This window comes from Betta splendens, chromosome 22 (genome assembly GCF_900634795.4).
Source record: "Betta splendens chromosome 22, fBetSpl5.4, whole genome shotgun sequence".
NCBI classification, from domain to species: Eukaryota; Metazoa; Chordata; class Actinopteri; order Anabantiformes; family Osphronemidae; genus Betta; species Betta splendens.
In genome coordinates this window covers 11751375-11767370 of record NC_040900.2, presented here as the reverse complement: position 1 = coordinate 11767370, position 15996 = coordinate 11751375, and the positions used below count along the sequence as shown (strand labels likewise).

Genomic DNA, 15996 nt, shown 5'->3' with positions numbered 1-15996 from the left:
TTCAACAATTGAAATAATGCACATATTTATCAAACTACAATATGTGAAATAGAATCTATCATTAAATGAGCGCTATAAAACTAAGCCTGATGTAACTCATTGCCCCAAAAATATGAAACATGTTAACATGTGTGGCAAACATTAATATACTAAATGAGGAAAAATTTAAATATGACATTTCCTTTCATAGTCCAAAGCATCAGGTAGATTGTGGAGTCGTTCGTTAAACTAATTCTCCTAATCTCACTTTAGCATATGTTAAAGGTGTCTCTAGTAGAATAGAGGAGGATTGAATAGAGTTTAATTTCAAGTCTTATGATACATAAGGATTAAAATCCTTATGTATCATCACAGACTACTGTTTCAGATACACTATGCACGCAGGGCAAATATGTCTGAAGATCCATGTGGCGCTTCCGCACTGCGTCTCGCGACCAGGGACCCATCTCCATGGCAACGGAATAGCAACGGAGAGGTTTACCTAGTTTGCTAATACGACTAAGGCAACGATGGAGGCAGGCGGTGAGACGCAGCCCAGGAGAGTTTTTATTAACAACGTAAACAGCTACGCATCAAAGCACATTGCCAAGGTAAATGCGTTTAACGCTAAATGTCCATTAGCCCTTGTTAGCACCAGCCTACTTGACCTGTCTGTACAGTAGTACCAGCAGGAAGTTTAGCTAGCAAGTGTGTTGGCTCCGTGGTAACGGTCGTTAGCTTATTTACTATTTTATTAGCCAGAAGCACGAAATGTAATGCCATGTGCAATTTACTGTAACTTTTTCATGTCACTAGATGGAAAGTTGGAGAAAGGATCCTTAGTTTTACTACAGACAAAAGCCCAATCGTTTTTATATTTTCGTTTTTACAATAAGTTGAATACCTTCTTTTCAAAATAAAACAATATTAATATTAATAGATAATATTAGGTACATATTATTATGCTACAAATGAAATTAATAAATATTTAAAATGATTTAAATTTTTTTCAGTAACGTAACTTCGCTACTCTACATGTGTCAGTAACATATCACTAGTATTACTATTAGTACGTTTTTGAAAGTATGCTTTTATTCAGAACTTGCTTGGAAGTAACTAGCAGAAACTGTCAGTGCTGTTTAAACTTTCTCTGATGTTACTGCGTTGTTAAATCAACCACGTCCTCCACACTAAGATTGATCATCCAACTTTTGTTACTTTGTTAAGTATGTCAGGCTTCCTCATCCATTAATAAAATGGTTTTTAGGTCTTTGTGACCCACTGGGTCTTTCTTTTGCCATCATACCTATCATTTAAAAGGTGAAACTAATCTTTAAAGAATTTAACATTAAATAAGTTTTTTGTCATAATAATAATAATAATAATAATGTCATAATTAGAACAAAACAAGCATCTTATTAAAAAAAACAGAAATTAGGGACCATCACATTTTGTGCCCTGATGTAAACTGTAAAATACTGATACAGTACTGTTTTTTTTAGCACAGCTTAACAATGGATGAGTGAATGACAGCTGCTTCACCACTGGTTGGGGGCTGATGTGCTGCTATCGTTTTCAGACAACTTTGTTTGCGTCAAACCTAATCGTTATATGACACTTTTTATCATTTAAAGATTTAGACCTGTATTATCATGGATGATGTGATATGGTACATCACCGCTACACTGCTACTTCATACAGTACATCTTAGTCAATCTATCCATGTTTGCAGTTTTTGTCTGGATGTTTTCTTGGAGCATTTCCTAATACTGGAGAGAGTGAAGAGGAGGGGAGGATATCATCAGTCAATGGAACCAGAGCTTTTCAAATTGTTGGAACAATTTCTGAAGAATCTGATGAAGAGAGACCATATGTGCTGGAGGAGTATTTTGTAAGTATTTCATGGCCACCGAAACATGTTCAGTGAAACAGTTTTGCTGGAAAAAACATTTAAAATTTGTTTTAATTTGAGACTGCGTTCTTTTGTGTGCATGTGTGTTTGTATGAAAGCAATTGGGCAGGGATGAGCTTCTTCCTAAACTGATGGACTGTGATGTTGTTGTCTACAACATTACTCAACACACCAATCAGATAGAAGAAGCCTTGTGGGCTGTTACTGGTAAGTAGATCTCAGTCTCTATTGAGAGGTTGAGGGATCTACTGATCTACTGACAGTTTTTTATGCATTTTTATAAACTGATCACGCTTCTTTTAATTAGTTCAGTCAACTTTTAATGTTGCTCTGCCTCCTTTATACATCCTGTCTAATGTCCAAATAGTCTTTGTAAGTGTACTGTAGTAAGGATTTGACATTAGGTTCGCTTATTTTAGATGGATTTATGAACTCTTTTGTTACCTATGCAATATTATACAGAAATGTGCCTTGTAATAGTCATATGACAGGGTGCTATAGCTCAGTTAGGCATAAGTCAGAATGCGGTTTAAAGCTACAGTATCATGTACATTTATACACTGCTCAAAAAAGTAAAGGAACACTAAAATGTGTGAATTTGCTGATAGAAAAATCACACAAAAATTATCAATGGAAATTAAATTTATTAACACATGAAGGTCTGAATTTGGAGTCACACTGAAAACTGAAGTGAGAAAACACACTACAGGCTGATCCAACTTTGATGTAATGTTTTTAAAACAAGCCAAAAAGAGGCTCAGTAGTGTGTGTGGCCTCCATGTGCCTGTATGACCTTTCTACAACACCTAAGCATGCTCCTGATGAGGTGGTGGATGGTCCCCTGAGGGATCTCCTCCCAGACCTGGAATAAAGCATCAACCAACTCCTGGACAGTCTGTGGTGCAACGTGGCAGCAGAACATTCTCCACTGCGTCTTCAGACTCTGTCACGTCTGCCACATATGCTCAGTGTGAACCTGCTTTCATCTGTAAAGAACACAGGATGCCAGTGGCAAATTGGCCAATCTTGGCATTCTCTGTGGACCACAGGCCCTCATGCACAAAGGCAGATGTAGCGGCCCTGAGTTGTTGCCCTCCATGGCCTCCTCCACGTCTCTTAATGTACTGGCCTGTCTCCTGGTAGCGCCAACATACTCTGGACACAACTGTACGCTGACAGACACAGCAAACCTTCTTGCCACAGGTCGCATTTATGTGCCATCCTAGATGAGCTGCACTACCTGAGCCACTTGTGTGGGTTCTAGACTCCGTCTCATGCTACCACTAGAGTAAAAGCACCACCAGCATTCAAAAGAACCCCTACAGAACCACTCTTTTATTGGGGTATCTTGTTAATTTCCAATCATTTCCATCTTTTGTGTATTCCATTTGTTCAACAGCATGTGAAACTGATTGTAAATCAATATTGCTTCCTAAGTGGGGATTTGATTTCACAGAAATGCAATTGATTGATTTGGAGTTAGATTGTGTTGTTTAGGTGTTTCCTTTATGTTTTGAGCAGTGTATTTGTAATTGTTTTTAAAATGATGGCATCTGATTCAGAATCAGAAAAAGAACAAGCTAGATGAATACTTGCTAGAAGTAAGTGCACTGTGGATACTGTAACACTGAAGGTATTCCTGAAGAAATACTAAAACATGTATCTGAGAGCAGGCCTGGCTCTAGGCATAGGCAAACAAGGGGGTCACGTAGGGCAGCACCTGCCAAGGGGGCCCACTCAAAAGCCTTCAGAAATAATAATAATAATAATAATAATAACAATAATAATAATAATAATAATAATAATAATAATAATAATAATAATAATAATAATAATAATAATAATAATAATAATGTTTTTTTATGTTTAAACCTATGGACCCCCATTAATATAATAATATTATAATATAAGTTATCATAAACCAAAAATGTATCTGCATGTCTGCATGTATCTCTAAATACCCATTGTACAGTAGTACAGTAAAAGTGATATAAATACATTTAAACCAGGCTACTGTCAACACCATGAAAAAGGAAGACCACCAAAACCCCTCTCAAGGAATGACAAGCTTCACATTGATATACTTGCCACTGAAATGTGGGGATGTCAAACACTAATTTAGCAGATGATAAAAATACTTAATTTAGTTGTGTAGAAATCTTGTGTGTAGAAGGAGTAATATTGCATGCGGCTATAAAAGAACTTGTCATGTGTGTAATGTAACGCCTCCTGTTTTGCACTTGCAGCTCTTCACAACAACATGAAAAACTTTTCCAGAGGAAAGATGTTTATCCTCATCTCCACTGTGATGACATGGGCAGGCAGCAAGCCGGTCAAACCTGTAGGTGGACAGACTGAGACTACTCATCATTTTGACTACAAAGTATTTTGTTTGTTAAGCTAATGTTTATTATTTTTATGCTAAATGAGGGCCATAAGATTTATCAGTATAAATACATTTGCAGGCTGAAACTGAAAGGTGAAATACTTATGTTAAAAAAATAATTATAAACTATGAAATAGTAAATACAATTCAAATTAATCAAATATAAATAAATATTTAATCATTTAATCAGCTATGTTGCTGTTGCCTGTGTTGTGTAACAGGATGATCAGGAGATTCCTTTTACTGATGAGATTTTCTGGAGACGACGCGCACATCCCAACTTTACCCAGCACATTGACCTGGAGAAGAGAGTTGTCAAAATGGGCAAAACCGTAAGTTCTAATTTCCAAAATTAGGATTAGGATAGGAGATACCCAAATAAATTAACCTGTTACGTTGTTGTTGCTTACAGGACAGAAGGTTGTTTTCAACATATGTGGTAGCATCTGGTCTTCAGTATGGAATGGGAGAGCAGATATTCCACTACTTTTACAAGGTAAAATTTGAAGACAAAGTACATTTCACTTTTCTGCCACCTGGTGGGTGGTCCGAGTTCTGTAGATCACTTTGCTGAACAGAACCTCTGCTGAGAGTACAAGTGACCCATCTGTCACGCAGTCCACCTATCTCATTAAAAACCCTGATAAATAATACATTAATATTTTGTATACCACTTATTCAAATTAAATGCATCTTACACAATACAGTTGTTTTTGGTTACTTAGCCCTACTGTAATATTTTCTTAAGTTCAAACTGTGTATAGTTATCCATGCTAAAATAATAAAAAAAAAAAATCATTCTCGTCATATGTAAGAACTAACCCTTCTGCAGAATTATTTAATCAAAACTGAAACCTAATATATGTCAAAAAAATGTGAATTTGTATATTTAACTAATCAAAATAATGTGTGTTATCAGACATCATGGCTTGGAGAAGAACAAGAAATACCTGTTTTTGGAGATGGCAACAATATTCTTCCGACTATTCATATTAATGACCTGGCAAGGTTGGACACACGCACACACGCACTGTGAAGAGCAGATTTTTGTTAGTAACAGTTAAACTGTACCTTTATTAGTCAATAAGAATATAAGCATATCACTTTTTCTCAGTAACCATGGCAAATTGTTCAGACTTAACATTTTCCAAACTGTAAAAGACAAAGGTGAGTTTGGTCGTACAACGATTGAGGCACATTTAATTTATATTTTAAGACACACTTCTCATGTCAGATATTTGGCCGGGACCAGCAAGATAGAGAGTCGCTACTCATATTTTGGAATTTTAATTTAATTTGAATAGCAACAGTTGGGGAATGAATGAGAAATTAATGGGGAAATAAATCCCTATAACAAAAGAAACCTACAGTTGAACCACACTTAATCACGGGGAAAGAAAGGTAAGAAAAAAAGCATGAGACATGCAATGTAAAATTAACAACAGTAGGGGAGCAACAGAAAAGGAATGGTGATGCAGCACCTCAACACTGGAGGCACACTGCTCTGAGTCTGGTGATACTTGTACTTGTAGATAAAAATAGAGCGCGAGAAGCACAATCACTGTAGAAAAGAGAGGAAAAGTTAATCACATGCAGCACAACAGTGGCATGTAAGTAGACAGAAGGAGCAAATGTGGGGAAAATAGAGTCTAAATATGTACAGTAGCAGCTTAACTAAGATTTTCTTTAAAGTGATGTAAGCCATCTCTAAATAGCTTTGATAAAAAAGGAAGGTTCTAAGCCCGGTCTAGAACCTGAACCAAAGCTGGTCCAGCAGAGGGGTTTGGTTTGTTAAAGACTCTGGCTCTGTGACACATGACAGTAAAGACTAATTCTACGTATCGGGTTCATTAAGACCTGCTACTGTAAGTTAATCAGTTATTTTTTAACAGAAATAGACTATGAAAGGAATGACAAACAGCTAATGGTTTTGGTCCCACAGACACGTTGCTCTATTTCATTTTTGGTGTTTTTCCTCTTGTGTCTGTCATTAACACATCACTTCATAGACTAACTGAATATTTCTATGCGTAAATTCAGTGTGCTTCAGAATGTGATTCAACAGTGCCCCGAGCTGTATTACTTCCTAGCTGTGGACAACTCCAACAACACCATGAAGGACATTGTGAAGGTGTGTGTAGCTACTGATTAACAAGTCATTTGTGACAAAATAGACTTCTTTACCTGTAAATGGGCTAAAGGTATAGTTAATGTAAGTTTTCTCTTTCTCTCGCTCCAGGCAATCGCTTCAGCACTTGGACCAGGGAAAATCCAGACGAAACCACACGAAGAAGCCTTCCTTATAAAAGAATTAAGCGTATGGTACATTATATGCAGACTTGGGTTTGTGTCCCACTAATGCTTGGGAGAGTGTATTACTTTGGCGATTCATAATCCATGTATATTGTGTTGGTTGGACGTGTATAAGAGGGTTAACTTATGTTCAGTAGCCCATCATCAGAGATTTTTATATTTTATAGAGCAGCTTATTTATATTTATACAGACAAAGTTTTGAGATGTTTATTTGTAAAGTTAGAATAATGTCATCACTGATTTCTTGTGTTCTATATACCACTGCACAAGTGCACTAAATAGTGTGGCCAGTGAAAACCAACACTAGTCCAAATTAATGATCACATCGTTCTGTAACTGCTGAATGTAGAAATAGGCAGCTCTTTAACTTCACCACATGCTGCAACTTGATTTGACCACATTTGCCAAAGCTCCTGCAGCTCTACAGTGAAACTTAGTTAGGAATGTTGTTTGTTTTCTGATTGGAGGGTAAACATAAAGGTGGGTTAAAACAGAATATGAAAATTGAAAAATGTGTTTCTGTGATTGGAATGTTCAACAGGTAATGGAAATCGATACCTTACTGGTCAACCTTTGCATGAAGGGTGTCCTCATCAAGGACCTTTTCTCTGTCAGCTGGTTGTGTGAGTCTGGCTTGGTGGATAACATAGGGATGGTGGTGGAGGAGTACCGCCGGGCCAGAGGACTGCTGGTAAGTGCCAGGAATAAGACGAAGCACAAATACTCTTAGGAATATCATCAGCTACCTTTGCTGGCTTGTCATTGCTAAGTTAAACCTTTTTTTGTCTCTTAGTGGGGGAGTATAGGAAGAATAAAAAGAAGAATATAGAAGAAAATAAGAATTTTAGGTTAGATATGTATTACATATGTACACAGTGATACAGGTGCATACGTATGCATATGCAGATACTGTATGTGCGATATTGTTATTAAAAAACAAAAAAGGCACAAGCGGAGTCCAGGGGCATCTCAGAGACACTAGTCCACAAAACCTTGGATCAGTTCACTGTAACAGAGACTAAATACAAATACTTATTGCAGTAAATGAGGCACACCTGTGCATACCTGTGCCCTGCAGAGCAGCTTAGTCACCTGGGGTGGGAAACATAGTTTAATACTGCCTCAGGTGGTTGGAGGACAAAACTCTCAGGAAGGTAGGTTTATTATTCTATGAAAAGTTGGCTGGAAACCACCTGGATAGGTAGCGAAATGTTTCAATCTAGATGAAAAATGTCCGGTTCCCATGACTCAATTTCCAGACAGTTTTCTACTGGTGTACTGCATGTGCTGTGTTCTGTTCAGCCCGTTCGTCTGTGTGTACTGGGCCCGCCTGCAGTGGGGAAAAGCACGGTGTCCAAAGAGATCTGTAAACACTACAAGTTGCAACACATTACGCTGAAAGAGACCATCTCTGAAACCATTGCACTACTGGTGAGGTCTAAAATGGGTTGCATTCACATGATTAATGTATAAGATAGAAAGTATGTCTACAAATTTCCATATTTGTAAGTCTTATTGTTCATGTTTTAATTTGCTTTTTTATTTAGAACAATGCTGTAAATGCCTCTCGTCCAAATGCAGAGAATGACTCTGCAGAGTCTCAGGAGCTACTTAACCGCATGCAGGACAGTATGAAAGAGAATGGAGGTATAAGTGGCCAAGTAATCGTTAGTTCAATTCAATTCAATTTTATTTATATATTTATATTTCATGGCTCTACATCAACTTTCATGTCCCTACATTAACTAAACAATTAAAAGTGTGTTGTTATTTGAAACGGAAACAGGGTGTCATTATAATTACAAAGGGACTGATTATACTCTGTGTTAAATATATGGTGTTTGACCAAGCTTAACGCATATTTACACATTACACTGGAAGTGCATGGTTGGTGCAGGGCTTATTTTACGTATTCCTGTCTTAATTCCACCTGCTGTTATTTCTCACTGTAATTATGTAATTTTTTTGCATTATTGTTAACAAATCACATAAAAAGACTAAACACACATAGTTTTATAGAGGTTCAATGCTTGTAGCTTAATACAGTATGACGCTGAGTAACATGATAAATAACAGGTCAATGAGCACCATTAGATTTTTTTTTTTTATTTGTCAGTTTTTACTCTAATTATGTCGTAGCATTATTTCATCAATGTTGAATGATGTTGGGTATGTTGAAAACTAATTTTCCATTAAGACAAGAGTGTGACCCGCACTAAGGCCTAAAGGTCACTTTATCTTACAGTCTTGATGTCCTCTGACAGTGAGGGTAAAATACACAGTACACAGTACAGTATTTAGCGTCTCTAAATTCAGGTCTGAATCTGAATTTCAGGTCTTTTGGAAGACCAGCTACTTCTGAAGGTGGTGAGAGATAAACTGATGTCCAACCCATGCAGCAACCAGGGCTTTGTTCTAGATGGCTTTCCCAAGACATACAAACAAGCTAAGGAGCTCTTCTCTGGTGACACACTAACACAGGGAGACTTGCTATTTGTACTCCTAAACTTGAAAAATAAAATAAAGAATGTGTATATTTTTTATAGCTGATGAATATGAATCAGAAGATGGAACTGCCTCCTACAAGAAGATTATGCCAGGTCTGTTATTATTGATCTCTCTTATTGATACAAGCATTCCTACAGTCTGTGTGTCAAAAGTCATAGCCTTAGTAATAATCTAATAATAATCTATGTGATACAGAGTTTGTGTTGGTCCTGGATGCTTCAGATGCCTTTCTGAAAGACCGGGTCATAAACCTTCCTGAGAGGTTGGTGCAGGAGCACAAATACGACTACTTTCACTTTGTGCAACGGCTGGCAAGATACCGGAAGAAACACACAGAAGATGAAACTGTCGTCAACTACTTTGACGAGCTGGACATCAACCCTCTGTACTTGGGTAATTCACAATTTAAGGGGCATCATTAGTGTTGTTTCTTTTTCTTTTATCTAAGATACAAGTTTCTTCAGAACCTTTACTTTTAGAACCCTGAAAGATGACTAGACATAAACTGTTGTTTATGGGGGTCAGTTGCTGTCTGTACCTGAGCTATCGTGGAGGCAGTTGATAAGGAGGTCCTCCTCTAACCACAAGGTTGTAGGTTTGAGCCCCAACCATAGTCGATGTGTTGTTGTGTCCTTGAGCAAGACACTGAACCCCTAGCTGCTGGTGGTTCAAATGAGCTGCCTTGCATGGCAGCTGCTGGCATCAGTGTGTGAATGTCAGCGTGCATAGGTGAATGATAATGTAGTGTAAAGTGCTTTGGATCCTGGAAACAGTATATAAGTGTGCATTATGGAAGTTAAATAAAACACCACAAAACATTTCTAAGCATTTACAAAACATTTTAGGGTCATTGTATTTTGTGAATTTAGCTATTTTCATTATTACCATTACCATTATTACACACTATTATTTGTCATCTTCAGAAGTCACAAGCAATGATGAATCCGACTGCCTGATACTGATGCAGAAGGTTTTCGACATGGTGGGCAAACCCAGGAACTATGGTCCAAGCACCCAGGAGGTAGAGGAGGGTGATAGAAGAAAAGCTGAGGAGGAGATGAGGAGAGAGGCCCAGATGAGGGCGGAAGAGGAGAAGAAGGCGTTGGAGGAGGCACAGCAAAGACATGCACGCTGGGAGAAATGGGTAGGTGCTGAGAGGAGAGGTTGGAATTGCCCTTAATTTGTTTTACAAATTAAATAGTAAACCCCAAAAAATACTTAACTGCTATGAATTTGTACATTTGTTTGACGGTGATTGACAAATACGTTGCAGTACATTTTTATAAACTCTCAAACACTCCGCATCCTACTCTAACCCTATGACCAGCTGTAAGATGACAGCAGCAAAACAAATAGGGCGTGAAAGTAAAGTTTCTAATATTCACTTATGCAAGGTAAACGATTATGGTTTATTCTTTACTGGAAGGATCCAGTAAAGAATTGATACAATCGTTTCAAATCTCTTGCCTCCGACTACGTGCAGGACGCGTGGGATTCCTGGTGTATTATTGGCTGTGTATTATTCTGTCCCTTCTCCCTTTCACCCTCCCTTCCCGGGTCCAATCTAGCTCACCAGCTGTGCCTCTATCTTCTTTCTCTTATTGTGTCTTCCTTCAAGGACAACTGTTGGACTGGCTTGTAAACATCTTCTGCCTCGGTCATACTTCTATAAACAACAATTCACTACACTGATGCATATACACCCCCCACACACCTTACAGTCTCACCGTCTGCTCCCCGACCTTATCTATCCGTCCTGATGTAGCCAAGAAAAAATTCCAGCGAGGTTTCCACTTGTGGTGATACTGTGTGTGTGTTTGTTTTTGTATTGTTTTGTACTGCAACCTGCTTTCACTGTCATCCCCCTAGTGTTCCTAGTTCTGTAAAGTGCATTCTACAGGACCTGGCAATAAAGCTCTTTCTGATTCTGATTCTAAAATAACTGAAACGGGAACACACTAAGTATTACAATGGATGAACAATGCAATCACAATGTTAAAAGAGAAAATACTAGGAGCAAGGTAACATAAAAACAAACCAACATAAGAGTGGTCCAGGTTGGTGCAAAGAGGAGCTGACAAAGGCTGGTGTTCTATGCTTTATTTGTTTGGCAGACTAAAGATTTAGAGAAGCAGAGGCAGCAGGAGGAGGAGCTGCTGGAGGCCCAGACAGTCCACATGAGGAGCTACCTAATGGAACATGTCATGCCCACTTTAACTCAGGGGTTGACAGAATGCTGCACATTCCATCCAGAGGACCCAGTGGATTTTCTGGTATTACAATCACCACCTTTTATTACCTCAGTTTAAAATTTATACTTGATGCTAATCTGTTCTCCTTGGTTTGTCTTATTGCAGGCGGAGTATTTGTTTAAGAACAGTCCTGCTAATTACTGAAGCAAACGGGGTCATTTTGGTGATTGCATCCACCTATTACGCAACAATTTTAAAGAAATAACAAATAAATGAAGGGTACCTATAAAACATGTGTGTGTTTCTATGAGAACAAAGTGTGCCTGTGACCTTCTCCTTCATGCGCTGGTTTCACTCCATTCGTCTCCAAAATCCTTACCTGTGAATCTGAGTCAAGCGTTGCTCCAGAAGCACTGGACCAGCAGTCAGAGCCTTTGCCCTCGAGGTCTCCACTCAAAGCCACGCATGGATGCTCTCCGTTCACCCCAACCACCATCAAGACTCAACTACCGGCCTTTCATGACCATCATCCATGGGTGTCAACTGTTATGTTCTTTACAGTGGTAGCAATTGAAAGTGTTAGCCTCTACTATGATTTGCTTCCAGTCTCACCGGGTTATCGCCTGGTTTGCACTGCGCAAGAGTCTTACATCCTTTTAGCCTGTAGATGGCGATTAACTTCCACTTTTGGTCCTAAAACGATGTAGTTGACTGTGGTATATAGGCTCTTGTAGAAAAGCTGTAGATCAAGTCTTAGGTGGTGTCGTGGTTAATATGCATGGCTACAAAATATTTTGTCAAGCCTCAGTGAGAGCAGTCTTTCAATTTTAATTATTGGAAAAACAGCGCCTCATTGTTATCATTTGACCTACGAGGAAACATCACCATATTATTTAGTGCACGGGTCGCCAAGACTACGAACTGCTGGTCGTCTGTGGCAGATGATTGTAGTAATCAATATAGTAGTATTTACAAGTTATGGCAGTTTGAAACAACAGGAGCAGGACAGGAAAGATACAGAGATACATCTTCGCCCATTCGCTACGGGGGAACTCCAAGAGAAGCTGCTAGGTGCCAACCTGCCAAAGGCCGACATCCTCAGCTATGTAAGTGATTTTCATGCTGGATTATATTGGGCCAACCAGGTGGTGACAGAGGACGTTAGGGTCCTAGGGTCCTCCTCTCTCTTTCTGTTTCTCTCTCCTCATTCTCCCTGGATGTTTCACTCTGCTTCCCAGAGGTGGAGCTATGCAGATTCTCGGGTGCCAGACCTTGTCCAGGATTGGAGGATCCAACTGAGCCTTCTTCGCCATAGCTGTGGCACGTCTTGGCTGGACCCGCCTCCACGGACTGAGCCTCCAATGAGACCTAACATGAGGCTACAAAACGAAGCCCAAGCGCCAACTCCTGGGCAGTCAGGAGAAGACCAGAATAGGGAAAATCAGGAGTTTTGGGTGGGTAATAGGAGAAATAGTGAAAATGAATGGTAGTAGGTAGGAAGTTGGTGTCAGAAACTGAGCAAGCCATAGTTAAGTCATAGATTTCACCTGTTTCCTTCGCGCAGAGACCAAAATGGTACATCTGTTTCTAGAGCATCCTGTAGATGAGGACGCTGTATTAATTCCCACGACACTTAATTTACGCCGTGAAAGGATTTTGAAGTTAATTTTTTGTCATATCCGCATGCATATTTATCTTGAGCGATACCGTTCTTCTTGTATTCTGCATTCCTTAAACATCACCCATCATGGCCGTGGTCTTACATCTGAGCAGATTCGGTGGTTTTCTTTATAACATCGGGGATGCTGAGCGCATTAATTAGTTAGCCACTGTATGCAGAGTAGTTAGAAAAGTGTTCCTTGCCCTCAAGCGCTTTCTGCAGATATATTTCCTGGCCACAAACCCCCATTAGAGAAGAGTTTGACAGGATTGCAGGTATGTGCAGGTATTTAATTTGTTTCAGTAAGACTAATCTGGAATCTGGAAATGATCAGTTAATAACATCTTGCTGGGACCTCTGGGAAATAAACTATAAGAATCCCCTTCAGGATTTCCAAATGTGGTTGGATGCATTAATGGCACAAATATTCTACACTTCTATGCATCACTGAATGTGAACTTTCTTCTAGGAGAGAAGACTACTACACTACTGACCCCTCACCCAGAACCTGAAGCAGGCCCCCAGCAGCGCTTTAATGTGGCCCTGCAGAACAAGAGCCCGGGTGGAAATGACCATAGGCCTGTTGAAAGCACGTCTTCAGTGTCTACGTCACCTCAGGGAAACACCTGAGAGGCCTGTGACATTATTGTGGCCTGTGTGTTCTCCACAATATTGCAGTTATTAGAGGGAAGCAACACCCTGCTTTACAAATACAAGACCCGGAGGGAGACTCCCTCCACCCTGCAGATTACTGGGATGGAAGGACAGTCAGATGTGATATGCCGTAATGTCTTCTCAGATTAATCAACCACCACCACAAATAAAAGGAACTGAATCAATGCGAATCATTTATTTAGTTTTCTTACTCCAGCTTGTGTTTGAGAATTTCAATTTCAAGATCAGTCTTCTCAATCTGGCAGTCCAAGTTTACATTTCCTTGTTATCTTTTATTCTTTTTTTAAGATTAAGTTTAAACAACCCCTTAAGCGGTAACTGGACATACAGAAGATTTAGTTATGTGACATACTTCCTCATTACTTCTACAGAATTACACTCTGGCATTTACTGAACTTCACTGAACTGTGTGCATCTGTGCAGCAGAATGTGATGGACCCTCCTCCTGCTGTTCTTCCACACTCTGGGGCAGAGGGGAAATAATAAAGTCAGTATACTTAGAGATCAAGTTATATCATTTAGGCTACGCAACACAAACATTAGAAATCATGTGATGTGTGTAAACTGTATTAATATTACCTCTGTAGACCTCTCTGGCAGACATGGTCATCCTATGAAGACGAGCATTTGGTTATAGTACACATTATACTACTTATGCTCTAAGCTTTATTTAGTATGATACTTCCTGGGCCTCTGTTGTGACAGGAGGATTCATATATTACCATCGGTATCTGTTAAGGCCAACAAAGAACCCAACCCAGACTCTAAGAAATAGAGTAGCCTACGTTTAAAAGGACAATATCTAGGTAGGCCTCTTACATTTTACAAATGCACACATGTATCCTGGGGAGTGACTGGTTCTGATGATCTCCCTCCAGGAATTCCTTCAGCCACTGGCCTTCCAGTATTCAGGCTGAGGGCCATCCCCTCTGAATGCGTCAGTGGTGGAGGTGCAGGTCATCCACCAGTTGCTCTGGCCTCTCTGCCTTTTTTCTGTTGGCTGAGTGGAAGTCTAGCTGTCTGAAATCATTACATGTTGAAAACTGCTGCACTGTAATACTTTGCATGCTACTTTAATTATTTATGTGAAATGTCAGCAAAAACGCTGCCCTTTCCGGCGCTGATCACACATTCATGAGCCGACTGTCAGCAGCCCCCCTCCTTGGGCTGTTTGTGGAAGGTGTTAAAAATGTTAATGAGGCCACCCGCATTTTAGCACCAAAGATGCAATTCCAGGGTAAAACCAAAAGGTGGAGCTTTAGTATCTGACCTGTAGAGTTAGGGTCAAACACCAAGTATAGGCACAGTTCTAAGAACAGGACATAGATCTGATAATGTCAGTTCTACACTGTTTGCTAGGGCAGACACACGAACAGATAGACAATAGTCTCTCTAAACAGTCAACTAAAAAGTTGAGAAAACTTGAAAGATTGACTTCATGTCAGAGTTGAACGTTGTACTTTATTTTTTTTAATCATAGATGAGCATCGGCAGCTCACGCTGCCACAGCTGCCAGAGGTTTATCAGTTACTGGGTGCATTAGGTTGAATTGGACTTTACTAATGTACCTAATGAAATCCTTAAAGTCTCATTCTATATATTCGTCCATATTGACTTGGATGTAGTGCATGTCAGTCTGCCTGCTTCAGGAGAATTAAAATAGGAGCATTTGAATCTTCTAATCAAGCTTACATGAACATAACAATAGAGTGCCTCTTTTCAGACAGAACGACCATCCACAGCACTAGTTAGACTGGTTTCACACCACCCCCTTCTCCCCAAAGCACCAGAGTCCTGCAGTGCTGTTACCTGATGTGATGTAACCAGATACGTTTGTGATCTACTTAAACAGAAGATTCTTCAGAGATCCATCACTTCAAAGAGCCTAGTGGTTAAAACACACAACTTCCCACCCAGTTTTTTAAACAAACCGTTTTTGTTAGTTGGTGGTTTAATATAAGAAACTTTTAAATTCTTAAGCCATGAACTTAACGCTTTCTTTTAAACAAGTTGTATTTACAGATTTTATAAACATCCAGTTTTTGACCATTTTCTAAACCAGGTTGTCTTAAAGTTGGGTCATTGCACCTTGTAAATGGAGGATAATGCCTAACTTTAATTAGACTGAAGGTTCCTGCACTTTTGGTAATGTTTCTACATTAAGAAAAGTCTGTGAGTTAACTTGAAAATTATTGAGCCGTCACAATCAGCCGATTGTGGTGACATTTGGCAGTAAAAAGTGACTGACACAGAACTTGATGATGATGCTGATTTCCAGCTGTACAACCAGGCCCAATGTCTCTCTATTCTTGAGGAACTGATGTGCTTTGCCTTGTCTGATTCTTCTGACCTCGTCAACAGAAAATGGGA

General features: G+C 39.3%; 1 protein-coding gene across 1 annotated transcript; it reads left to right on the top strand.

The window, feature by feature from the left end:
• Window positions 1-420: 420 nt before the first annotated feature.
• Window positions 421-11582, top strand: ak7b (adenylate kinase 7b). The gene is made up of 18 exons (XM_029140046.3): window positions 421-590; window positions 1712-1870; window positions 1990-2098; window positions 4138-4232; window positions 4499-4609; window positions 4690-4773; window positions 5197-5285; window positions 6318-6408; window positions 6517-6594; window positions 7133-7282; window positions 7894-8022; window positions 8139-8238; window positions 8927-9055; window positions 9138-9191; window positions 9295-9492; window positions 10023-10243; window positions 11214-11372; window positions 11457-11582. Exons 1-18 carry the CDS (start codon window positions 510-512, stop codon window positions 11493-11495), a joined length of 2076 nt encoding a protein of 691 aa, XP_028995879.1. The 5' UTR covers window positions 421-509; the 3' UTR covers window positions 11496-11582.
• The last annotated feature ends 4414 nt before the right edge of the window (window positions 11583-15996 follow it).

What these genes read in the sequence shown, in the direction of transcription:
- ak7b (XM_029140046.3), top strand. Translation starts at nt 510, where the DNA reads ATGGAGGCAGGCGGTGAGACGCAGCCCAGGAGAGTTTTTATTAACAAC. An exon ending in AGCCTTGTGGGCTGTTACTG is followed by an intron (nt 2,099 to 4,137) that starts GTAAGTAGATCT and finishes TTGCACTTGCAG; the next exon opens with CTCTTCACAACAACATGAAA. An exon ending in AGGACCCAGTGGATTTTCTG is followed by an intron (nt 11,373 to 11,456) that starts GTATTACAATCA and finishes GTCTTATTGCAG; the next exon opens with GCGGAGTATTTGTTTAAGAA.